This window comes from Suncus etruscus, chromosome 16 (assembly GCF_024139225.1).
Source record: "Suncus etruscus isolate mSunEtr1 chromosome 16, mSunEtr1.pri.cur, whole genome shotgun sequence".
NCBI lineage: Eukaryota > Metazoa > Chordata > Mammalia > Eulipotyphla > Soricidae > Suncus > Suncus etruscus.
The window spans coordinates 72616136-72643135 of record NC_064863.1 but is presented as its reverse complement, the minus strand read 5'-3'; the positions used below and the strand labels follow the sequence as shown (position 1 = coordinate 72643135).

The 27000-nt window shown below is 40.6% G+C and overlaps 2 protein-coding genes across 2 annotated transcripts in view; both read left to right on the top strand.

The window, feature by feature from the left end:
* The first annotated feature begins 358 nt into the window (after positions 1 to 358).
* Positions 359 to 9550, top strand: LOC126032205 (helicase POLQ-like). The gene is made up of 2 exons (XM_049789881.1): positions 359 to 1015; positions 9485 to 9550. Exons 1-2 carry the CDS (start codon positions 359 to 361, stop codon positions 9503 to 9505), a joined length of 678 nt encoding a protein of 225 aa, XP_049645838.1. The 3' UTR covers positions 9506 to 9550.
* A 3542-nt stretch (positions 9551 to 13092) lies between these two features.
* The window catches only part of HELQ (helicase, POLQ like), a 32148-nt gene continuing 18240 nt past the window's right edge, over positions 13093 to 27000 (top strand). Inside the window, exons 1-6 of the mRNA XM_049790308.1 lie at positions 13093 to 13164; positions 17059 to 17157; positions 18115 to 18260; positions 20732 to 20971; positions 23088 to 23229; positions 25869 to 25973. Coding sequence (XP_049646265.1) covers positions 13093 to 13164; positions 17059 to 17157; positions 18115 to 18260; positions 20732 to 20971; positions 23088 to 23229; positions 25869 to 25973 — 804 coding nt within the window. The remainder of the gene's footprint in view (positions 13165 to 17058; positions 17158 to 18114; positions 18261 to 20731; positions 20972 to 23087; positions 23230 to 25868; positions 25974 to 27000) is intronic.

The following is a 27000-nucleotide window of genomic DNA, read 5'->3' as shown; positions in this document are numbered from 1 at the left end:
TGAAATGCTTGGTGGGGTTTGGAGGGGTTGTCTTCCAAACTGAGAGACACTGGGGCACTCCTGTAATACTCAGCCCAACTGTGTGTTCCCTAGTGTTCAGTGCTTGAGTCCAGAGTTGTTAGAGGCACCAGGGCTATCAGAGTGATGGTTAGGGTCATCCAGGACTACTGCTGGCATTGTTGGAGGTGATGGGTGATGCCTGTACTTGGAATCAAATTGGGTCTCCTATACTCATGTATACAAGTCATCTGCTTCATCTCTTTTAGCCATCTCCCAGACCCCCTGAAATTTAATGTAATTAGAATTGATCACGAATCTTTTTTTTATTTATTCCCAGCATAATGACAGTGAAGAGGACATGTTTGGCGGCAATGATAGCTTTGCTGAAAATTCTATATTAGCTCAATTTGATGACCTGGAACAAAAACATATGCAAATTTCTGATCATAGGACACATGATGTGGACGTCACTGCTGAAAAGTTTCACTCAGAAGACATCAAACGCAATAAATTCAGTGTTCTGGCTGAAGGCAACTTGTTGGAAGAAAGAATAGATGATTCACTCCACGACAGCCAGAGTGGGAATGGAGAGGTCTCTGAGGAATCGGAAATTAATGTTCTGTTTGATATGCCTTCTTCTCAGCTTTTCTACTTTGAAAACTTATACGATGCTCCAGATACTCTGGACAATCAGACTGCTGCCATAGAGCAGGCCAAGATCCCTTCCTATCAGAAGACTGACAAAGAAGAATTGCCTCATACTAGCACTGAGCAGCCTCCAAAAATTAATGACTCCTCTTCTCATGCCCAGCCCAGTTCAGATGTAAATAGGAGGAAAAGTCTCAAAGAGCGTCTCAAAAGTGCCATGACTAGCAATGCCAGGGTCCAAACACCAGCTTTTTCTAAGACTAAACAGCTCAAAGAGACTCTGTTAAATGAGGAAATTAATGTTGCTAAGAAAACAATTGAATTGTCATCAGATGACCTCGGTCCTTTCTATTCATTACCCAGCAAAGTGAGAGGCCTTTATGTTCAATTCAAGGGAATTGAAAAATTATATGGTAATGCTTTGTTGTTAGAATGAAAAAAAAAAAGTCACTGCATTTAAACCAGTAGAAAGCAGATCAATTCCAAAGTTTATTTTTGTTGTTTGTTTTGTTTGGGGGTCCTGTGCTTGAGATTAACTCCAGGACTGCATGCAAAGCGTGTGTCCCAGGTAGCACAAGCTCTGGCCCCATGGTAATATATTTTCAATTTAAAAACTATTGATCTTGGGGCCGGAGAAGTGGCATGGAGGTAGGGTGTTTGCCTTGCATGCAGTAGGACGATGGTTTGAATCCCGACATCCCATATGGTCCCCCGAGCCTGCCAGGAGCGATTTCTGAACATAGAGCCAGGAGTAACCCAGGTGTGACCCAAAAACAAACAAAAAACCTCTTGATTTTGGGGCTATAGAGATAGTACAGTGGGTCTCTTGCCTTGTATGTAGCCAACTCAGGTTTGATCCTTGGCATCCCATATGGTCTGCCAATCTGCCAGAAATAATTTCTGAGTGCACATCCTGGAATAACTCCTGAACATCATTGGGTGTGAACCCCACCACCACCACCACCAAAAAAAAAACAAAAACCAGGCTATAGTGATAGTACAGCAGTTAAGGCAGGGGTCTCAAACTTGCGGCCCTTCTTACAACATTTTGTGGCCCTTCCCTAGAGGAATCTTTTTTTGTTTTGTTTTGTTTTAGTATTTTGGGTCACACCCCCCAATGTTCAAGGCTTACTACTGACTTTGCACTCAAGGATCACCCCGACTTTGCCTCCTGCGGCCCACAGGTAAATTGAGTTTGAGACCCCTGAGTTAAGGTATTTGCTTTGCATTTAGCTGAGGAGGTTTGATTTCCTAACTTTCCATTCCTTTCTTGCTGCTATTAAACTTTTTTTTCATGATCCACATTTCTCAAGTAGTGATTCTTTTATTTTTTTTGTTTTTCGGCCCACACCCGTTTGATGCTCAGGGGTTACTCCTGGCTAAGCGCTCAGAAATTGCCCCTGGCTTGGGGGGACCATATGGGATGCCGGGGGATCGAACCGTGGTGGCAATCTTTCCTTGGCTAGCGCTTGCAAGGCAGACACCTTACCTCTAGCACCACCTCACCGGCCCCTCAAGTAGTGATTCCTGATATCTCTATTTCCTCAGCTATTTACCAGCCCACCCCCAGAACTAAGAGAAAATGACTGGAGTGTCTTAATGTAGGGATACTCTTTTTTTTTTTTTCCCTCTAGTTTTTATTTAGGCTCCCTGATTCATAACACATAATAGAATTTTAGATGTGCAGTTCCAGCTGTACACCCATCACCATTGTCAGCATATCTCCCATTAATAACTCAAGGTTCTGTCCCATCCCCCTTAGTTCTGTCATTTGTTCATCAGGGTTTGTTACCATTTTATGATTACTGTTTGTATTTCACTTATGCAAGAGTTAATTTTGTTGTCACTCTCTGACTGACTTCATGCATACCCTCCACTTCTATTTACATTGCAACAAAGGGTATGATTGCATCTTTTATTTTCATAGTCAAGTTACTGGGTGCTTAGATTTTTGGATCTTGACTATTGTGAAATGTGCTGTAATGGTTGCAATGCAAATGCATATCTGAAATAATGTTTTGGGCCTTTAGATGTGAGGAAGTAGAATTGATGGATAGTATGAAAACTCAGTTCTTAAATTTTCAAGAAGTTTCTATGTTTTATAAAGGCTGATCCAGATGAGATTTTTAACAACAGATGAGGTCTTTTTTCCTCCACATTCATGCCACCACTGGTTATTTTGTTTTGTTTTTAGGGCTTCACCTCTTGTGCACACTCCTGGATTTGTGTTCAGGGATTGAACTGCTTCAGCCTCATGCCAAGCAAGCACTTTACCTGCTGTACTATTTCTCTAGCCATCATTAATATAAATGTTAATTCTCTTCCTTCTGCTTTTCTCATAGTACCTTGCTTTTACCTGCATTTTCCAGAAGTACCCTGAGGACAGGATTTTGTTTAATCATTTTATATGACTAGTACTATGCCTAGTACATGCTGGTGGGTTCTTAAGTATTGGGGTTTGTCAGCTTGAAAAACCTTTTGGGGGGTTGGGGGGGGCCATACCTGTGGTGCTAAGGGTTTTTCCTAGTTCTGTGCTCAGAAATTACTCCTGGCTGGTTCAGGGGACTGTATGGGATGCTGAGGATCAAACTCAAGTCAGCCACATGCAAGGCAAATGGTCTACATGCTGTGCTACTCACTCTGGCCCTTAAAAAATATTTTTTAGCAATTACATGCCAAGTTCAATTTTTGTTATACCTATATCACTGTTAGCTTTTACGAATTTAGATACATGACAACTCTCATGTCTCTTTTCTTTTTTTACTTATAACTGGTATATGACCAATGTTAGAATAAATGTGTGTGACTTCATTGAGTTCAAGCAGTGATTATCAGAATACAGTTCTAGGTCAGTATTGCTTGGAAACTTGTTGAATTGCTCTTGCTCATGCTCTACTGCAGATCTGCTAAATCAGCACTGCTGATTGGGCTCTGTTAGTCTGCATTAGAGCTCTGGGATAATCTGATGTGACATTAAATTGAAGACCATTGAGCCAGACCCTCAACCATATATTATTAATTGGGCTGTTTAATCATATGGTGAATATGTTTTATACAGTGTTGAAAACTAAGTTAATGTAACGTGTGAACATTGGAACTGGAGCAGTAGCACAGCAGTAGGGCATTTGCCTTGCACACAGCTGGCCCGGGACAGACCTAGGTTCGATTCCTGGTATCCCATATGATAGCCCCAGCCTGCCAGGGTGATTTCTGAGCACAGAGCCAGGAGTCACCTCTGAGTGTCATCGGGTGTGGCCCAAAACAAAAAAAATATATGTGTGATACATATATAAAAAATATAACATGTCTCCAGCTTGATAACTAATGGTGAGAACAGTTTGAATTTTTTTTTGTTTGCCTTTTTAGGGGGTCACACTCGGCAGCACTCAGGGGTTACTTCTGGCTCTGTGCTCAGAAATGGCTCCTGACAGGCAAGGGGGACCATATGGAATGCCGGATTTAAACCACCATTCCTGCTTGCATGGCATACTCCCTACTGCTGTGCTATCTCTCAGGCCCCAGTTTGAAATGTTTTAAATTTAGTTTAAGTAGTAAATACTAAATTTAAGTTATTTGCATTACTTAAAAAAATATCATTTGCAAATAGATAGGAATCACCAAAGACATGTATATTAGGGTCATTAATAATTGTCATTCACATTTTTTAGTCTATTCCATTTTTCACATAATTGCATTTAATGTTTTGCCAGTGTCATGTAACATTATAACTCAATTTTTCTTTTTTTTTTTTTTTTTTTTTTTTTTTTTTTTTTTTGGTTTTTGGGCCACACCCGTTTGACGCTCAGGGGTTACTCCTGGCTATGTGCTCAGAAATCGCCCCTGGCTTGGGGGGACCATATGGGACGCCGGGGGATCGAACCGCGGTCCGTTCCTTGGCTAGCGCTTGTAAGGCAGACACCTTAGCTCTAGCGCCACCTTCCCGGCCCCATAACTCAATTTTTCTATGCATGTTTCCTTTTTGTGGGAAAAAGAGCTCTACCAGGGATTATACTCGGGATATAACACATGCACAGTTAATATCTGCACATAATTGGATTCATGCTATCCAACATACCTGCACTCAGGGGTTACTACTCCTGGCTCTCGGCTCAGAAATCGCTCCGGCAGGCTTGGGGGGGGGGGGGGAACCATATGGGATGTCAGGATTCTAACCACCATCCTTCTGCATGCAAGGCAAATGCCCTACCTCCATGCTATCTCTGACCCACATACCATTTTTAACTATATGAAATACATATATGTCAATTTGCTTACCTTATGATTCTTTTATTTTGGTGTTTTGGGTCACACCCAGCAGTACTCAGGGGTTACTCCTGGCTCTGCTCTCAGAAATTGCTCCTGGCAGGCTTGGGAGACCATATGGGAAACCAGGAATTGAGCCACCGTTTTTCCTGGGTTGGCCATGTGCAAGGCCAAACGCCCTACTGCTGTTTTACCTCTTTGGCCCCCTTATAGTTCTTTTATATACACAGTACCATGATAAATACTGATTTGCTTCAAGGGAACTGTACTCTCAATTTTGGTACTGTTTTCCAAAAGATGTTAACCTTTTATACCCTCAGAAGCTAAACTGGATGCCACTTGGTCTCTCCCACTCTAGTCCTGGTTGGTCCATAAATCCAGTCTAGAGAATTCTAGATTCTTTGTGTGTGTGTGTGTGTGTGTGTGTGTGTGTGTGTGTGTGTGTGTGTGTGTGTGTGTGTGTGCGCGCGCGCCAAGTATCAAATCCATGGCTGGAAGGAATATATTCTGTCATTCACTAGCATTATATAGTGGGCATTGAGTTGATGAGGGCTTTTTTTTTTTTTTTAGATTTTTAAAAATTACTTTATTGAACACTGATTTGCAAAGTTGTTTATAATACAATTGTGGAATTTTTTTCCCCACAAAGTGGTTCATGATTGAATTTCAAACAATGTACAACACCCTTCACCAGTGCACCTTTCCTATTAGTGTCCCCATTTTCTCTCCTACCTTCCTTCCCAGTATCTCCCCTGCCTGCCTCTGACAGACATTTTTCTTTCTCACTCATCCTTTTTTTTTTTTAAGATACTGGTTTGCAATAATTTTACTAAAGGGGTATCATGCATTTGATAACTCTTGTTTATTTTGCCAACTAATAGTGGCTAAACATCTTTTCATATGGTTATTAGTCTTGCATTTCTACCTCTGTGAAATATTTTGTCTTTTTTATTAGACCATACCTAGCAGTGCTTAGGACTTACTCCTGACTGATGAGAAATAACTCTAGGCAGTGTTCAGGGACCATATATGGTGTTAAGGATTGAACTGGCATCAGCTGCTTGCAAGACAACTACCTTCCCTGCTGTCCTATTCCTCTTACCACTATTTTCACACACACCTTTTTTTCAAACCCTTGTATTAGAATGGTGAAGTAACCATTCTAATGGTCTTAACCTTTTGGATAATTCACACTGTCAAGTTATTCAAAAGTTTGTCATACTAGTTTCCACACCGTGTTTTGGATTTGTTCTGATTTATTTATTCATTCCACTTTGCTAAATTGTAGAACCCTAGATGTGCTGGTTAATATTATCAGTTTTTAACTTCAGTCTATACCAGTTGTCATTTAACACTCAGCTCCCCATTAGAACCCATTAGAATTACTTACATATCTCTTTTTTTTTTTTAATATCTTATATGGTGTCAAACCTTATAGTTTTGTTCTCCTCTTTCTGTGGTGATATGTAGGTGAATGACCAGAGGAAGCTTATATATTCTTGCAGAATCTCAGACTTTAGTTCATTCAGACCCTTGTATTAACCTTTAGCTTGGTCCTCTTGTCTTGCTGGCCACTAACAACCCTGCTAGAATCACACTGTCAAGTCTGCAGCTAGCAATTAGGTAGATGAGGGCCTGTGAGAACTGAAGTTGAACACAGGCCCTGTATATGCTAGACTGTTTTGCATACAGCCCCATGGACTTCCTAAAACTAGACATGGCCTCTATAAATTTTGAAGCTTGCTTAATTTATCCTCTTAAGTTCTACAATCTTTAATTGAATTAGCTTGAATTACAGTTAAAAGTTATTCATGATTGATTTTTTCAGGCATACAGTGTTCCAACACCTGTCTTTTTACCTGTATTTACTTCCCTCCACCAATGTTCTCAGTTTCCCTCCTGATCCCACCTGTCTGTATGGCACTTTTTTCTTTATTTTTCTTCCTGTCCCCCACCCCTTTAGGCATTGTGGTTTACAATACTGATAGTATTTTACGCGTCACTTTATCTCTTTTCAGCACCTAGCTCTGGTGTAGATGAACACTTCCAATGTAAGTGATCCTGTCCCTGACCTATCTCACCTCTTCACCTTCCTGTTCCCCTTTCCACTAATGGCAAACTTAACTACTAAGGCCCAGTTCTGCTCTTCATTTCTATTGTCTTTGGGCTTTAGTTGTCCACCCCCCCACTGCGTTTTTTTATACCTTGCATATGAGTGAGATCATCTTTCCCTTTTCCTCTAATTCATTTCACTTAGCATGATACTCTCTAGATCTATTCATGTATCAGCAAATTGCATGACTTTATCTTCTCTTATGAACAAGTAGTACCGCACTGTATAGATGTACCTTTGCTTCTTTATCCACTCCTCTGTTGATGGCTACTTTGGTTGTTTCCAGATATTATCTATTGTGAATAGTGCTGCAATAAGTATATTATTGCAGGTGTCTTTTCTGCATTGTGTTTCTGGGTCTTGGGTGTATTTCCAGGATCAGAATAGTTGGGTTGAATGGAAGCTCAATTCCTAGTTTTTTGAAGAATGTCTTTCAACAAGGCTGAACAGAGTAATAGTAAAGTAAGTAGGCAGTGCACTTGCCTTGCACAGGCCAACCCAGGTTCAATCCCTGGCATCCCATATGGTCCCCCCCAAGTCTGCCATAAATGATAGCTGAGTCCAGTGTCAGGAATGACCCTGTGTACTGCCAGATGTAGCCCCAAAACATAAGAAAGGCTGGACCATTCAATATTCCAACCAACAATGAATGTGGATCCCTTTTATTTTTCATAACACTAACTCTGGTTGATCATTTTTGTTTTTTGTGTGTTTTGGGGTCCATACCCGGCAGCACCAGGTGTTAGCCCAGGTGTGACCAGCCAGAGGTTACTCCTGGCTCTGCACTCAGATCACTCCTGGCAGATCAGGAGTCATATGGGTTGCCAGGAGTCAAACCAGATTCAGCCGTGTTCAAGGCAAACTTCCTACGTGCTGTGCTATCACTCCAGCCCCCAGGTTGGTCTTTTAGATGAGTGCCAATGTTGCTGGTGTGAGGTGTTTTCTCATTTCCCTGATGACAGTGATATGGAACATTTTTTTAACATGTCTTTGACCATTTATTTTTCTCTGAGGAAGTTTCTGTTCATGTCTTCTCCCTTAAACTTGTTTGAGGGTTGGGGTGGTGGAGGGCATACTCAGCAGTGCTCAGGGTTTACTTTGGGCTGTCCACTCAGGAATCACCCCTAATTGACTCAGGGGATTATATGGAATGCTGGGGAGCAAACCGTTGTTGGCTACATGCACAGAAAGTGCCCTAACTGCTGTACTATCTGGCACATTTTTTTTGATGTGGTTGAATATTTTTTTCCTTGAAAAGTTACCAATGCTTTATATATCTTGGATGTTAACCCTTTATCAGATGAGTGGTGGGCAAATAATTCTCTCTGGCTGTAGGCTGTATTCAGGTTACTATTTCCTTTGAGATACAGAAGCTTCATAATTTAGGCCCATGCTTCCACTGCATGGTCAATGGCATTTCATTCTTTTTGTTTGTTTGTTTGTTTTGTTCACACACCCAGCAGCGCTTAGGGATTACTCCTGGCTCTATGCACAGAAATCACTCCCGGCAGGCTAGGGGACCATATGGGATGCTGGGATTCGAACCACCGACCTTCTGCATGAAAGGCAAACACTAGCAGGGCCAGAGTGATATGATAGCACAGTTGTAGGGGGTTTGTCTTGCATGATGCAGGCCTGGGAACCTGGGTTCGATCCGTAGCATTCCATATGATCCCCCGAGCTTGCCAGGAATGATTTCTGAGCACAGAGCTAGGAGTAACCCCTGAGCACCACCAGGTGTGGCCCAAAAACCAAAACAAAATTAGAAAATGCTGTTGAATTAAATACTCTAGCTTCAGTGTCATGGAGAATTTTGCCATGTTTTTCTTTATGTACTTTATGAATTCAGGTCTGATAATTGTATTCCATTTAATTTGACTTTTTTGTTTTTGTTTTTGGGCCACACCCGGTGATACTCAGGAGTTACTCCTGGCTATGCACTCAGAAATTGCTCCTGGCTTGGGGGACTATAGGGGACTCGAGGGGATTGAACCGCGGTCCGTCCTAGGCTAGTTCGGGCAAGGCAGACGCCTTACTAATTGTGCCATCGCTCCAGCCCCTTGATTTGATTTTTGTGCATTGCATTAGAAAGAGGTCGAAGTTCATTTTTTGCATGTGGCTGACCTGTATTTCCAGCGCCATTTATTGAAGAGACTTTCCTTGCTCAACTTCATATTTTTGTTCCTTTATCATAGATTAATTGTCTATATATCTAAGAATCTCTCTAGATTTTCAGCTCTATTCCACTAATGGTGTCTTTAATTCAGTAGCATGTTGTTGGTCCCTGTAACTTTTAATTATGTACTCATTGCCTGCACCCCTAACTTATACACTCATAGACTGCAAATCACACAAAGATTTTTGGCCTTATCATTAGTGTTAATTACATTTATTAAGAGAAGATAGATGGAACTGAGATTGTAGAGGAGGAAAAATAATACTTTGTTTTTAATTCCACAGAATGGCAGCATACATGCTTAACATTGGATTCTGTGCAAGAAAGAAAAAATTTAATATATTCATTACCAACAAGTGGTGGAAAAACCCTTGTGGCTGAGATATTAATGCTCCAAGAATTGCTGTGCCATCGGAAAGATGTTTTAATGATTCTCCCATATGTGGCAATTGTCCAAGAAAAGGTTTGATATTTTTTAACGGATATTTTCTAATGTTTTGAAACTAAAGAGAAAAACTAGTGAGTAAATAAGTACAAAACAGCTTTTTGTGGAGAAGAGGACTTAATGGAAAAAGTGTTTTTAAGGATGTGCAAAAGCACTGTAGGATTGATACTTACTGAAAAAATATCTTCAAATACTAATTACTTGTTGAAGATATTATCCCCTAAAATGATGTATTTAGCTATTTTAAGTACCGTGTTAATACTTAGCCAGCTTTTTCAAGCTCAAAGCAAACCAACTATTTTGCCTGCAAATGAATTATTCTGAATTAGTTTTGTTTTTTGCTTGTTTGTTTGTTTGTTTTGGGGCCACACCCTGTGATGATCAGGGGTTACTCCTGGCTATGCACTCAGAAATTGTTCCTGGCTTGGGGGACCATATGGGACTCTGGGGATTAACCAAGGTCTATCCTGGATCAGATGCATGCAAGGCAAACGCCTTACTGCTGTGCTATCACTCTGGCCACTGGTTTTTTTTTTTATTATTAATCAGTAGAAATATTCAAAATTTATTATTCACATTCTGTAGTTTTTTATTTCTATGTTTGATTGGCTAGTTGGTTTTTGGGCACACCTGGAGGCGCTCAGATGTTACTTCAGGCTCTGCACTCAGAAATTGCTTCTGGTAGGCTCAGGAGACCATATGGGATGGGATGCTAGAGATTAAACATCCTGGGTCAGCTGCATGCAAGGCAAATGCCCTACCACTGTGCTATCACCCCAACCCACACATTCAATAGCTTAAAAGTTAGTTTAGGGCCCAGGGCTGGAGCATATAGTGCACACTTTCAGCCAGGTTCAGTTCCCAGAAGTCTATGATTTCCTAAGCACTACAAGAGGTAACCCCAAAACTGGAATTAATAAATAAAAATAAAAGTTATCCAGGGGCCACAGCAGTAGTACAGAAAGTAGAACACCTGCCTTGTACGTGGCCAACCCAAGGTTCATTCTCATGCAGTCCCCATGCCTGCCAGGAGTGATCCCTGAGTGTAGATCTAAGAGTAGTAAACTCTGAGCACCCTGGATGTGGCCCTAAACCAAAATTAAAAATAAAAATTTACATTCATTTTTCAAAAGTCAACACATAGTCCTTATGTATTTAAGTTAAGTTTTATTAAATTCTGAGATTGTCTTGTTTTGGGGTCATACTCTGGTAGTCAGGGATTGCTCCTGATTTTGTACCCAGGAATCACTGTTCAGGCTCAGGACCATATGGGACACAAGGAATTAAACCTAGGTCAGCTATGTATAAAGCAAATACCCTACTCACTGTATTATCATTCTGGACATCACTTTTTTTTTAAAGCCTCATGGATCCTTAATAGTATTTGTGTTTATTACTGTTCTAGATTTCAGGTTTGTCCAGTTTTGGTATAGAGTTGGGATTTTTTGTTGAAGAATATGCTGGAAGCAAAGGAAGATTTCCTCCAGTTAAAAGAAGAGAAAAGAAGTCGCTTTATATTGCCACTATTGAAAAGGGACATAGTCTGGTGAACTCCTTGATTGAAACTGAAAGGATCAACTGTCTGGGTCTGGTTGTTGTAGATGAGGTTGGTTGCTGCTTTTGTAATCTGTCAATACTCTTCTAATTCTAAGCTTTATTATTGTGTGGATCTAGTTAGATCTCTGTGAGACTAATTAGGTATTAGACAGTACAGGTAAAGACTTTTCAGGCTTGATAATCTTAAATTCCTGTTATGTCAACTGTTTCTTGAAATGCAAGTAGTTATATGTGTGTATTCAGATTTATAATACTATTAACTATTATAAATTATTATTACTCTAAATTTTGATAAGTAATCATGAAGTAATGCATATACTCTAGCTGCTCTATCTAGAGTTATATTTGAGTTATATCGCAAGTATTACTTCATGTCATACCAATATGCCCCTGTTTCATATTGCGTGCAGATTTACTTTCTTCCTTTTTCTTTTTAAAGTTGCACATGATTGGTGAAGGAAGTCGTGGAGCTATACTTGAAATGACTTTAGCAAAAATCCTCTACACTAGTAGTAAGTATTTTTCAAATGCAGTTGCTAATTAATAACCTAGAGGTTACATCAATTTAATTCAATTACTAGCTAGATTATATAACCTAGACCTAGTGTTAAGATTTCTATCATATCTTTATTTATTTATTTTTTATTATTTTTATTTTATTTTATTTCTTTTGGTTTTTGGGTCACACCCGGCAGCACTCAGGGATTACTCCTGGCTCCATGCACAGAAATCACTCCCGGCAGGCTTGGGGACCATATGGGATGCCAGGATTCAAACCACCGTCCTTCTGCATCTAAGGCAAATGCCTTACTGCTGTTTTATCTCTCCAGCCCCCATCTTTTTTATTTCTTTGGTTTGATTTGAGTAGGTCCCATCGGACTCAGCTCAGAGGTTGCTCTTGGCAATTCTCAGCGGACCATGCAGACTCAGTTGAACCATTGAATTCCTAAAGCATTCGCTTTAATCCTTTGAGCTATCTCCGGAGTTCCTACATTTGTTTTCCAGCTCGAACATCAGATTTTAAGTATTTTTCTCCTTTTTTTTCCATGGTGATGACTAGAAGTTGCAGAGACTTTGTATGGTGCTTGCATACTTGGCTGTGGTTCTCTGGTTGTAGGGTTTGCGTACGCACACACATACCTGGCTTCATCCAGGAAAGTACACACACACACACACACACACACACACACACACACACACACACCTGCACACACATACACAACACACCTGGCTTTATCCAGGAAAGTGTACTCAGGAATCAAGGGGTTCCAGACAATAGAATGGTTAGGACATGATTCTTGGGACATGTAGGTGGCACTGTTTATTGAATTTATAATTGCATGCTTATAAGACAGACATTTTAGCCATTGGGCCATCTTTCAGACCCCCCCTTTCAGCTTTTAAGTTGTTAAATGAATTGTGAAGATTAATGAGATCTATATTTATGAACATCCTATGTCATTATTCTCCATTTTCTGAGTATGTGTTCCCAAGCACATAATTCACCTCTTTCTTAATCTCTATCTTTGTATTTTACTTACCTCTTCCCTGTCCCTTTCTCCAAATCACTCAGGAAGAACAGAACAAAAGGTTGCTTAAAATTATATTATAGTGGATGGATCAATAGAAGGTAGCAGATAGATAGATAGCAGCTAGGGCATTTGCCCTGCACATGGCCAACCTGAGTTCAATCCCTGGCATCCCATATGCCCCCCCCCCCCCCCAAATCTGAGTGATTTCTGAGCACAAAGCCAGAAGTAACCCCTGAGCACTGCTGGTTATGGCTCCAAAAATGAAAAAAAAATGTTATGGTATGGTATGATGTTTAACCCGTTTTCCTCGTTTTTTTAGAAACAACTCAAATTATTGGTATGAGTGCAACATTGAACAATGTTGAAGACCTACAAGAGTTCCTTCAAGCAGAATATTACACCAGTCAATTTAGACCAGTATGTACCTAAGGCATGCTTGTGTTTATTTGTTATATGCCATCTTTTTGGTCTATTCCTGGCAGAGCTGTCAGGCTGTTCTTGGCTTTGTGCTCAGGAGTGATCCCTGGTCCTACATGGGGAAACCAATGCAATGTTGGAGTTAAAATTGGGGTCAGCTGCAAACTGGGGTCCTTCTTTCCTGTACTGCCTTTTCAATCTAGACTATACCTCTCATCTCATTTCCTTTTAGATATATGACTATCCAGTTGAGAATTATTTCTTCAAGGGTATAACTCTATTTTGATCTAAAGAGAAAAGCTTTAGAAAATGCAATGAAAAACATTTTGCTTATGTTATCATATATGTATTTTATGACTAGGGGGTCGTATTCCTAGATCTTTAATCCATTTTGAATTGATTTTCTGTATTTGATGTTTAAGAATAGTTCAGCTTCATTTGCCATGCTCTCCCAAAACCATTTTATGAAGAGATTCTTCATTTTTCATTCAGAAATGTCATTGTGTAGACTTTTATAATCTTTTTGGTTTGTTTGTTTGTTCTTGGGTTACACCCGGCAGCGCTCAGGGGTTACTCCTGGCTCTACGCTCAGAAATCGCTCCTGGCAGGCTCGGAGGACCATATGGAATGCTGGGATTCGAACCACCTTCCTTCTGCATGGAAGGCCTTACCTTCATGCTATCTCTCCAGCCCCAGACTTTTATACTCTTATCACAAATGAAATATCAGCAAATGTGGGCTGGAGTGATAGAACAGCAGTAGGGCGTCTGCCTTGCACATGTCAAATCCCAGACGAGCCCTGGTTTGATTTCTGGCATCCCATATGGCCCCCTGAGCCTTCCAGGAGCAATTTCTGAGTCACAGAGCCAGGGGTAAGAGTAACCGCTGAACGCTGACTGGGTTTTCCTTTTTTATTGTTATGTAACTGCTCTGGCGACGATCCATGTTGCAGGGGCCGGAAAGATAGCATAGCAGTAGGTCATTTGCCTTGCCTGCAGCTGATCCAGGACAGACAGTGGCTTGAAACCTGGCATCCTATATGATGCCTGAACCCAGCCAGGAACAATTTCTGAGTGCAGTCAGGAGTACCTCCTGAGCACCGCCAGGTCTAACCCAAAAACAAAAAATCCAAAATAAATAAATAAATAAAGATCCATATTACAAACTTAAAAAGTAGAAGCCTTATAACTTGTTCCTGATTTTTTTTTTTCTGGTTTTTGGGCCACACCCGGTGACGCTCAGGGGCTATTCCTGGCTATGAGCTCAGATATCGCTCCTAGCTTGGGGGACCATATGGGATGCCAGAGATTGAACCAAGCTCTGTTTTGGGTCAGCTGCATGCAAGGCAAACAAAACACTTGCTCCTGATTTTAAAGAAAAACCATTTTCTTTTTTTGTTTGTTTGTTTTTTTGGTTTTTTTTTTTTTTGTTTTTGGGCCACACCCGGTGACGCTCAGGGGTTACTCCTGGCTATGCGCTCAGAAGTCGCTCCTGGCTTGGGGGACCATATGGGACGCCGGGGGATCGAACCGCGGTCCGTCCTAGGCTAGTGCAGGCAAGGCAGGCACCTTACCTCTAGCGCCACCGCCCGGCCCCAGAAAAACCATTTTCAAGATCAGGTATGTAGCTCAAATATAGCTCAGGATGTAGATCACTTGCTTTTTACGAATGAGGTCCTGAGTTCAATTTCCAGCAATATGGGGTGAGGGACTAGAGAATAGTGCTGAGCTGACTGCTCTTGGGCCAAGGAGATGCCTCAAAAGAATGGAATGAGTGTTTTACATGCATGCTACAAGGTTACCCAAATACCATCAGTATAAGCCCCATGTTCCACCAAAAAAGAAAGCTTTTTTTTTGTTTGGTTGGTTGGTTTTTCTGCCACACCAGTGATGCTCATGACTTACTCCTGGCTTTGCACTCAGGCATCATTCCTGACATGCTTCAGGATCATATGGGATTCACCTCTGGTTGGCCACATGCAAGACAGGTGCCCTACCCACTGTACTATCTCTTTGGCCCCAAACTTTCCATTTTTAACCATCATGTGTGATTAGCTGTGGGATTATAGTTTATACCTTTATCATGCAGAACATTTTCTTTCCTTTCCACTGTATTGGGTGTTTATGAACCTGTGAGTGTGCTGTATTTTGTCAAATGCCTTCTTGGAATCAATATTTTTATTTAATTTTGCCTTTCTTTTTTTAAATTTAGTATATTGATTGATATATAAAGTATAGAGAAATTAACAGATAAAATATTCTATGATATTTGGGGACTCATCACAACAGCAAGGGAAATGAAAGTTAAATGATCAGGGACTGGAGAGATATAATGGGTAAGGTGCTTGCCTCTTATTTAGTTGAACCAAATTCAATTTCTGGCTCCATGTATGATACCCTAGGCATAGTCATATATGACCCCCAAACCAAAAAATATATAAAATAAAAAGTAATAATTAGGACTAAATGAAATTGAAAGAATCTTGCACAGCAAATGATGACAATAACTATAACCAAAAAATATAGAAATTGGGTAGAATGGAAACTTTTCTCTAAAGGACATACACATGCCCACAGAAACATGAAAAGGAATTTATCAGAGAAACAAGTTTAGAACACAGTAAGATCTACAATAGTTTAACATGTAAGCTAGTCTCAGGTGAAGAGTGAAGAGCCAAATGAACTCTCATACATTGATGATAACAATGTGCATTGATTGGTATAGCCATTTTGAAAATGTACCTTAAGAAACTTAAGAAGAACTAGAGTGATAGTATAGCAGGTAGTATGTTTGCTTTGCATGGGCTAACCCTGGTTTGGGCCCTGTGCACCTCCAGGAGTGATCTCTGAGCACACAACCAGGAGTAAGCCCTGAGCACAACTGGGTATGGCCCAAAGATGAACAAGATTAAGGTAGGGCAAAGGAGATGCCTCAAAGGGCTGTGGGCATACTTTGCATATGGCATCCTTGGTTTATTCTCTGACACCTGGGCATATATAATTTGCATATACATATAAGCACACATATATACTTTATATATATATATATACAGATATATATATATACAGAGATATATATATATATATATATATATATATAATATACAAATACTTTACAATGGCATCTGGGTTTTTTTCTGATTTGTTCTACTACTAGCATTGCCAGGAGTAACCTCCAAGCATCAAAACAAAGAGCACTGAAACATACCACCAATGGGGCCAGAGAGATAATATAGTACAGAGGGTACTTGCCTTGCACACAGCTAAGCCAGGTTCGGTTTTGGCAGCCCATATGGTCCCTCAGGCACTTTTAAACTCCTAACCCAGGTTCAGTTTTGGCAGCCCATATGGTCCCTCAGGCACTTTTAAACTCCTCCCTGCACCACCTTACTAGCATCCTGGGCAGGTGACCAGGGATAGCCCTGGGGTCCAGGAGGAAGGAGAGAAAGCTATGGGGAGGACAGCCTACTGCAACATTATTTGTAATAGCTAAAACAGAGTAGCAATGTGAGGGCTTATCATGTGCTGCGTTTATCTGAAGAATATTATTTAGGGGCCAGAGAGATAGCACCCCAGTGGGGCGTTTGCCTTGCATGCGTCTGACCCGGGAGAGACCCAATTTGATTCCTGGCATCCCATATGGTCCCCAGCCTGCCTGTGGCGACTTCTGAGTGTAGAGCTAGGAGTAACCTCTGAGCGCCACCTGGTATGGCCCAAAAACCAGCGATGCCCAGAGAAAGAAGCTGTGCTGGGGACAGAGTCCAAGTCTTCTGCAAAGTAAATGCTCAGCTTGTTGAGCTTTCTCTCTGGCCTATGTAGCTGTCACTTCTTACAACATTTTACAGACCTGAAAATTCTGAAAGTAGAAATTATATATGAAGTTCATTAAAATGTTCCTTTAATTCAAGGTTGAATTGAAAGAATATCTGAAGATAAATGATACAATATATAAGATTGACAGCAAAGCTGAGAATGGCATTACTTTCTCACGCGTCCTTGATCACAAGGTAAATTAATTACTTTTTAGCATGAATACTCCAGATCCCTGGAGGATCACAGTAGATTGACATGGGATCATGGGTAGTTTTGATTTTTTGAGAAATAGCTGATACTTGGGGCTTATGGGAACCTCAAAAAAGGTACTGGTTTGATGTCATTGATTTCTTTGATTTCTTTCTGTTCTTTTCTTTTTTCCTTTTTAATAGTGAAATACACAACAAAGCTTAATAACCTAAGAGAAAACAGGGACATAGTTTGAAATTAGTAAAGGTTTCATCTTTTCTTTTAAATATTCAGGTTTAATGAGAAGTTAAGAATTACTTACCTTTGGGGCCAGAGCAATAGCTCCACAGTAGGGCGTTTGCTTTTCACACGGCTGACCCACGACAGACCTGGGTTTGATCCTCAGCGGCCCATATTGTCCCCCAAGCTAGGAGAGATTTTTTTTTTTTTTTTTTTTTTTTTTTTTTTGCTTTTGGGTTCACCCGGCAGCACTCAGTTTATGCTCAGAAATCGCTCCTGGCAGGCTCAGGAGACCATATGGGATGCCGAGATTCGAACCTCTATCCTTCTGCATGCAAGGTAAGCGCCTTACCTCCATGCTATCTCTCTGGCCCCAGGAGCAATTTCTGAGTGCAGAGCCAGGAGTAACCCCTGTGTTTCACTGGGTGTGGCCCAAAAACAAAAATAAAAAAAAAAATTACTTACTTTTTTTTTTTTGGTTTTTGGAACACACCTGGTGACGCTCAGGGGTTACTCCTGGCTCTGTGCTCAGAAATTGCTCCTGGCTTGGGGGACCATACCGGGGAATCGAACCATGGTCCATCCTAGGCTAGCGTGGGCAAGGCAGATGCCTTACTGCTTGTGCCACCGCTCCAGCCCCTACTTACCTTTATAAAGCACACTGGTGAAGTAGCAGGCTTTCTTGATTGCTAACCACCTTGTTCCTACATCTTGTTATACAGTATTCTGATACCCTGAAAAGGATGGATCCTGATCACTTGGTAGCATTGGTGACAGAAGTTATTCCCAAGTATTCCTGTTTGGTATTTTGTCCCACTAAGAAGAACTGTGAAAATGTAGCAGAAATGATATGCAAATTTTTAAGCAAGTATGTCAATCTTTTAAAAATATTTTGTTGTCTAATTTTATCTTTCTATTTATATCTTAGATTAGGCCTTTTTTATTTTTGAGGGAGATTAGGCCTTCTTAAATGTTTTACAAAGCTACTTCTTTTTTTCCCAATAAAATGCAGTAGTAGAAAAAAAAATGCAGTTGTAGGGTCCAGTTTGTGGTAGCACAGCAATAGGACGTTTGCCTTGCATGTGACTGACCCAGGATAGACACAGTTCGATCCCCCTGCATCCCATATGGTCCCCTGAACCTGCCAGAAGCTATTTCTGAGCACAGAACTAGGAGTAACCCCTGAACACTGCCGGGTGTGCCTCCCCCTAAATGCACTAGTCGTGAGTTCTGCCAGATATACTTTAGATTAATTATGTATTTGGTTTTTAGTTTATCATTGCATGCTTTTTACTCTTTCTACATTTTTTCACGTCTCTCCTACATCCAGTTATGTGACCCTGTGTGGGGTCACAACCTAGCTCAGGAAGAGAGGTCATGAGGCCAGACAGATGGCACGAGGCAGGGTCTTTGCCTTGCATGCAGAAGGACGGTGGTTCGAATCCCGGCATTCCATATGGTTCCCCGAGCCTGCCAGGAGCGATTTCTTCTTTTGTTTTTTTTCTTTTTTTTTTTCATTTTTGGTTTTTGTTTTTGTCACATAGTCAGGAGTAACCCTGGAGCACTGCTGGGTGTGACCCAAAAACCAAAAAAAAAAGAAGCGAGGTCTTGACGCCAGAGAGATAGCACAATGGGGAGAGCGTTTGCCTTGCATCTGGCCAACCAGGTTCGATCCATGGCTTCCTTTATGGTCCCCCAAGCACCTCCAGGAGTGATTCCTGAATTCAGAGTCAGAAGTAACACCTGAGCACCACCTGGTATGGTTCCAAAAACCAAAAACTGGAAGAAAAAAAAGGTGAAAAGAAAAGAAGCAGTGTCTTGGATTATATTTGTTTACTACTGATACTTAGTTCTTTACAGCCAGTTTACATTTGAGATTAGTTTTGCTTTTCTTCTTTGTACAAAAAGCATTTTAAAATAACAAATGCTGGGCCCAGAGAGAGAGAGAGCGCAGTGGGTACAGCATTTGCCTTGTACATGGCCAACCTAAGCTTGATCGCTAGCATCCCATATGATCCTCTGAGCCTGCCAGGAGTGATTTCTGAGTGCATAGCCAGAAATAACCACTGCAAGCAGCCAGTGTGGCCCAAAAACAATAATAATAATAATAATAAATTCTTCTCGATATGAAGACATTATAGAATATTACCAACACTTCTAAACTAATAGTGTTTAAATAGTGTTAAATATATTTTATTTATTTATTTATTTTGGTTTTGCGGTCACACCCGGGAACGCTCAGGGGTTACTCCTGGCTCTATTCTCAGAAATTGCTCCTGGCAGGCTCGGGGGACCCTATGGGATGCCGGGATTCGAGCCACCATCCTTCTGCGCCTAAGGCAAATGCCTTACCGCTGTGCTATCTCTCCGGCCCCTATTTTTTTTTAATAATACATATATATTATTTAATAATATATGTATCTTCAGAGAAGAAAGTTCTCTAAAAACTGTAATACTTTTGCAATTACAATTGTAATTGTAACATCTAGCAAGGTCTAAATTTGGAATCTCTGGAGTCATAACAAGTTCAGAAATGAGGGCTGGGGATGTGGCTTAGAAGCAGAGTATATGCCTTACTTGCATGCAACCTCGATTTAGTTCTGAGACAGCAAAAAAGAGGGCTTTGGGGAGATGAATCATAGTATTTCAAAGCATGTGTTTTGTATGTATGTGGGGATCCCAGGCTCAAAAGCAACCATATTCACTGAGCAGCACTGGGATTGCCCCAAAACAAAAACAAAAGAACAAAAATGAGCTTTCACTATGAATCACTTATAAATTGGTGTATATACGGGTTATGGTGATACAAGATTTTTACCAGACTTTCTTCCACATAAAATTAAAGAGATACTAATAGTTAATGAAATAAAAAATCTAAGTCCATTTCATATACTTAAATATATATTCAATGTATCTATATATTGATGTAGAAGTAACAGTTTCTTTCGAAACAAGACTTATATTCTCTAATAAAATGATTGTGGGGCCGGGCGGTGGCGCTGGAGGTAAGGTGCCTGCCTTGCCTGCGCTAGCCTAGGACGGACCGCGGTTCGATCCCCCGGCGTCCCATATGGTCCCCCAAGCCAGGAGCGACTTCTGAGTGCATAGCCAGGAGTAACCCCTGAGCGTCAAATGGGTGTGGCCCAAAAACCAAAAAAAAAATAAAAAATAAAAAATAAAATGATTGTGATAAAAGTATTTGGGTGCTATAAGATCAAGGGCCATATTTTTTTAAGGGCCATAATATATATATACATATATATATATGTATATATATATATATATATATTTTTTTTTTTTTTTTTAAGGTCCATATTTCTAACAGCTCTTTTATCCTAGGGATTATCTGAAACACAGAGAAACAGAGAAGTCTGAGGTGCTGCAGAACTTGAAGACTATCAGCAGTGGCCATCTGTGTCCCATTTTGAAACGCACCATTCCATTTGGAGTTGCCTATCACCACAGCGGCTTAACGAATGATGAGCGGAAACTCTTGGAGGAGGCTTACTCCTCTGGCACTCTATGCCTCTTCACTTGCACATCCACGCTAGCAGCCGGAGTCAACCTACCAGCTCGAAGGTAAGTGTTGAGTAACCGGGCCAGGCACAGAAAATCTCAGTTCCCAAGTTGCAGGGAAATAACAAACAAATTTACTTTATATATTTTGTTAGAATACAAAGGCAAATAGAATTATCAAAACGTAGATCAATGAAAGTCAATATGTGATAATTGTTCTTTTCGTTTTATTGTATTTGGGGCCACAGCCAGCAATGGTCAGGTTTATTCCTGGCTCTTCGCTCAGAAATTGCTCCTGGGAACCATATGGGATTCCAGGAATCAAAGCTGGGTCTGTTCCGGGTCAGCCATATGCAAGGCAAATGTCCTACCACTGTGCTATAACTCCAACCCCCTGTGGTAATTGTTCTGTCTCTCAATGGTGTTGCTAAATTCATTGTCTAAGGGTTTATTGTGTTGTGTTTAGTGCTAGTTGAGCCTCTGTGTGATCTTAGATTTGCTGTGATCCTACTGGGCTGACAGTACTAAAATTAGGAGGTATTGTACAGCTTCAAGGTACAGGCGCTATAGAATTGGAATAATTTGGTTGTTTTGCAGTGTGATGAAGTTCAGTCATGGAGCTGGGCTGTTTCTGTGTCTAAAAACGTCAGGTATGACTTCCAACTACTGTGCCCTCGGGCAGAAAGGGGAATCTGTCTGCTCCCATTCCAAGAAGGCCTCAGAGTTGTCAGCCACCACCTTTCTACTTGGGAAGATTTGGTGGCATCATGTTCTTTCCAAATTAGTTGTGGAACTGGGCTGTTTGTCTGCCTGTAAAATGGCCTAGAGCAAAAAAAATTTTTTAACTATAACTATTAATTATATTTGCCTTTCTGTTTTTTAGATAAATTTGTAGTGTTTTTACTTTAGATAGGGTCAATTTGTTTTTGTAATTTCAAAAAAACCCTTTTGTTATTATTGTTGTTTTTATAATATATGCTCTCATGTTATGAATATAATATATTCTATCATTTACTGTGGAAATCTTCTGTGGACTGGTCATGGTTCAGTGGTAGAGTTTGCATAGCAGCTGGCTTTGACCGCCTTCTCCCAACACTGCCAGTAAAAGTAATTTTTTTCTGTCAAACTTGGGTTTTTTTGCATGTTCTTTTTTTCCATTCCCCTTTTTCTTTTTATTTTTTTGGACCACACCTAGTGGTGTTCAGGGTTTACTCCTGGCTTTGCACTTAGAAATTATTCCTGTCGGTGCCCAGGACACCATATGAGATGTTGAAATGGAGCCCAACTCAGCTTCATGTTATGCATATACCCTACCTGTAGAGTATCACTCTGGCCTTGAACATTTAATTTTTATGTCACTAATCTTCTTCAAGTGTCTAGAAACTTAGCTATCTGTTGAGATTTATTAAGGAGAAAGGCAAGCCATTAATCTATGCTTTTGTAAAAACAAATATAAGCAAATTTCATAAGCAAGAGGTTTCTAAGAGTTACAAATAATATACATAAAAAACTTAAAACTCAGATATTCTTGGGAAATAGTAGTTACCTATTATAATCAATTAATGTCATTGAGTTTGATATTGGAAAGAGATGATAAAATTAAAAGTTTTAAATGGGGCTAGAGCAATAGCACAGCAGTTAGGGCATTTTCCTTGCACATGGCAGACCCAAGTTATCGTCCTGTCATCCCATATGGTCCCCTGAGCCTGCCAGGAGTGAATTTCTTGTTTTTTTTTTTTTCTTTTTGGTTTTTGGGTCACACCGGTGGCATTCAGGGGTTATTGCTGGCTCTACACTCAGAAATTGCTCCCTGCAGGCTCAGGGGGCCATATGGGATGCCGGGATTCGAACCAAAGACCTTCTGTATGCAAGGCAAACACCTTACCTCCATGCTATCTCTCCGGCCCAGGAGTGAATTTCGAGCACAGAAGCAGGGATAACTCCTGATCACTGGTGGATATGGTCCAACCCTCCCCCCCCACAATAGTTTTAAAATGTGATGCTATGGGGGGGAGGGGGTCCAGGGATGTAGCTTAACAGTAGAGAACTTGACTTAAATGTGAGAGGCTATGAGTTCAATCTCAGCCTGACAAAATAAATAATATAATAAAATAAAACCTTGATTTAAATTGAAAAACAGTAGGCACTATCACCAAATTTTATTTGATTAATTTCATAGAGTTATTTTAAGAGCCCCCTATGTTGCAAAGGAATTTTTAAAGAGGAACCAGTATAAACAGATGGTTGGCAGAGCTGGCCGTGCTGGAATAGATGCTGTTGGGGAGAGTATCCTTATATTGCAAGAAAAAGACAAACAACAGGTAATTATCTGGTTGATGACAACTTTTCTCCTTCCTTTCACCTCCTTCACTTTCTCCTCCCTTATTCCTGGTTGTGCGTTCAGGAGTCACTTGGCTCTGGGGACCATGGTGCTGGGCATTGAACCTGGAACAGCCTCATGAAATTACCCTGCCCCACTGTACTATCTTTCCATCTATCCCCTATCTTCTCTGAGTACAATCACCCCAGTAGTACTTAGGCCTCAGTAATGCACCTGGCTTTCCAGGGATAAAGGAGAGATACAGTATGATAGGACATAACTCAGGGTCTCAGGATCAGAGATTTTAGAGTAGAAGGGCAATTACCTTGAATACAGCCAACCTGGTTTTGATCCTAGGTACCACCTATGGTCTGCAAACCCTGCCATGAGTATCAAGTCAGGAGTAAGCTCTGAGCAGTTGTAGATGATGTGCCCTCCCAGGAAAAAAAAAAAAAAAAAGAATTAAAAAATTGTTACAACTCAGGAAGTTGGGGCAGGAGCGGTGGTGCTAGAGGTAAGGCATCTGCCTTGCAAGTGCTAGCCAAGGACAGACCCTGAGCGCCACCAGGTATGACCCAAAAACCAAAAAAAAAAAGCAAAAAACATAAAAACCTGAGGAAGTAATTTCCCAGTTCCTGTCTTTTCTTTTTGGGGGTGTTTGGGCAACACCCATTTATTGTTTCAGCCCCTCTCTGTCTTTTTCTTGGTCTTTTCTCTGCTCCTTTTATGAGATCCTCTTTCAAAAATTATCAATAATCTGGGGCTGGCGCTTTAGCACAGCAGTAGGCTGTTTGCCTTGCACGTGGCAGATCCAGGACGGACCTGGTTCGATCTCGGGCGTCCCATATGGTCCCCCTAGTCAGGAGTGATTTCTGAGCGCATAGCCACAAGTAGCCCTGAGCATCACCGGGAGTCTCCCAAAAACAACAACAGCAACAAAAAAACAATAATCTTTTAGGTACATCTTCTATGGATAAACATTAGGGAAATTATTTAAATATGTTTGCATTTTAGGCATTATTATTATTTTTTTTTTTTTTTTGGTTTTTGGGGCCACACCCGTTTGATGCTCAGGGGTTACTCCTGGCTAAGCGCTCAGAAATTGCCCCTGGCTTGGGGGACCATATGGCACGCTGGGGGATCGCACCGCGGTCCTTCCTTGGCTAGCACTTGCAAGGCAGACACCTTACCTCTAGCGCCACCTCACCGGCCCCTAGGCATTATTTTTTAAATATTTTAAATTATTTATTAATATTTATTTAATTATTTATTAATATTTATTGATAATATAATAATAATAATATTTGTTTTTGTTTGTTTTGTTTTTTGTTTGTTTTTTGTGGTGCTTATCGATATAGCTGGAGTCCTCACTGGATATTTGACACTTCTTTTGGTACTGGTGGAGTGTTTCACCTCCTTTTTCCCCTTCATCCCCCAAATCGATGATGAGAGCCTCTAGAAGGATTCCGCCCATTTTCAGGGTATTAGACTCTTACCCCAGTTTATTTATTTTCTCTTTTTCAGGCAAAACCACGCAACTTGAACTAGCTAGTCCTGCCTCCAGTTAGAGGGGGAAATAAGGGAGGCATCAAGACCAAACAGGTGCAAGACTACTAAGTAGTAGGTTAGATACAGAGGGGACCACATATTCTAGCCGCCCTGGGGGTGAGGGAAGAGGAAATGGGAGGTAGGACAAAAACGGAGGTGTAGGGAGGACAATTTGGTGATGGGAATCCCCCCTGATTTTATGTAAATATGTACCTAAAATATTATTGTCAACAATATGTAAGCCACTATGATCAAAATAAAAATTATATTAAAAATATATATATAATTTTCATAATATATTTTATTTTCATGAAGATACCTGCTAAGTTATATGGGGTAGAGGTGGGGAATGGGTAAACCTGCTAGTGTTCTGTGCTCAGGGCATATATGGTGGTGCTCAGAGGACCATACTTAGTACTGGCAACTGAATTGGAGTAAGCCACTTGCAAAGCAAGAGCATTACCTCATTATATCTCTCCAGCCCCTACCAGCTAAATATTTTCAATTTTATTTTGGTCACCATGATCTATAATATTGTTAATGATAGATTTCATACATACAACTTTCTAACTCCACACCCTTTACCAGAGTGCCTGGTTTCTTCAACCTGAGTCTCACTTATGTAGATCAAATCTCATGTTCATTGCCTTTAGCCATTTTTTCAGCCATATTCTCTTACTATGTTCCTTTATAACCCATATATGAGGGATATCCTTCTGTCTGTTCCCTGGCTGACTTGACTCAGCATGATCCTCTCCATGTCTATCTACTTAGAATGAATTGCATGAATTCTTCTTTTCTTATAGTCATATAGCATTCCATCATGTATATGTACCACAATTTCTTTATTCAGTCATTTGTTCTTGGACACTTAGATTGTTTCTTGATTTTGGCTACCCTGAATAGTGCCGAAATGAACTTGGAAGAACCAATGGCTTTTCTTAGAATTTTGGCGTACCAGCTAAAAATCCCTATTCTCTGTTATTTATTTATTTTCTCCCCTGCCTTTACAAAATGTAAGCAGAATGTAAAATCTTTATTTGAAATGCAATTTATCTTTTATAACAGTTATATCACTTTAACTTTTTTTAGGTATTGGAATTAATACACAGACCAATGGAAAACTGTTATAGCCATCTTGTTCAAGATTTCACCAAGGGAATTCAAAGTTTGTTTCTCTCTTTGGTTGGTTTGAAGGTACTTTTGTCTTTTAAGTCTAATAGTAATATAACCTGAGAGTGAGAACTATAAGATGTGAAAAAGAAATGTTAACTTTTCATGTAATGCAGAAAAGGATCACATGTGCAATCATATATTTTTGAAGCTAGACATATCTGCATTTTTAGTCCTTTCAGCGTATAGTAAGCATGAAAACTCAGCATCATAGCTGAGTAACCATCCATACCAATAAGAAACTTTGGTAGATACTAAGGAGTGCTATGGAATACTTTGGCATCTCTGCCATTGTTCAAACTGAGGTTTAGCAGTATTCCCATATCTGTTCCAGTATTCTATAAACATTAATGAGATCAGCATAGCCTTTTTTTTTTTTTTTTTTTTTTTCGTTTTTGTTTTTGGGCCACACCCGGTAACGCTCAGGGGTTACTCCTGGCTATGTGCTCAGAAGTTGCTCCTGGCTTGGGGGACCATATGGGACACCGGGGGATCGAACCGCGGTCCGTCCAAGGCTAGCGCAGGCAAGGCAGGCACCTTACCTTTAGCGCCACCGCCCGGCCCCTAGCATAGCCTTTTTAAAGGAAGAAAATTTTGTTTAAAGTTGAAAAGACAGGCTGGAAACATAATACTGTGGGTAGAGCAGTTGCCTTACATATGGCTGACTCAGGTTCAACCCTTGGCACCCCATATTGTCCCCTGAGCACAGAGCCAAGAGTAACACCTGAATACCACCAAGTGTGACCAAAAAAAATAGCAACAACAAAAATCTCTTAAAAGCAGTAAGAAAACTCTTTCCTGAGAATAGAAATTAACTCTTGATACTTCTTATTTGGGAGAGGCACACCTCTCTCCCAAAAGGCGTCAGAAGTTAAACCATCTTGGCCACAGACATTGTGGGAGATCAGACCCTGGGTTCCCATGTGCAAAGCCGGTATTGAATCCTGATCTCTCTTCCTTGGCCCTTTGTCACTTGGATACAGAGCAGCAAAGTGAGCCACAGAGCACCACCAAAAGGTGAAGAATCTGAGCAAAAGACAATGAGTAGAAG

Coding starts and splice junctions, on each gene's coding strand:
- LOC126032205 (XM_049789881.1), top strand. CDS start 359: ATGTTTGGCGGCAATGATAGCTTTGCTGAAAATTCTATATTAGCTCAA. Junction 1,016..9,484: donor TCTATTCATTACCCAGCAAA/GTGAGAGGCCTT, acceptor TTAATTCCACAG/AATGGCAGCATACATGCTTA.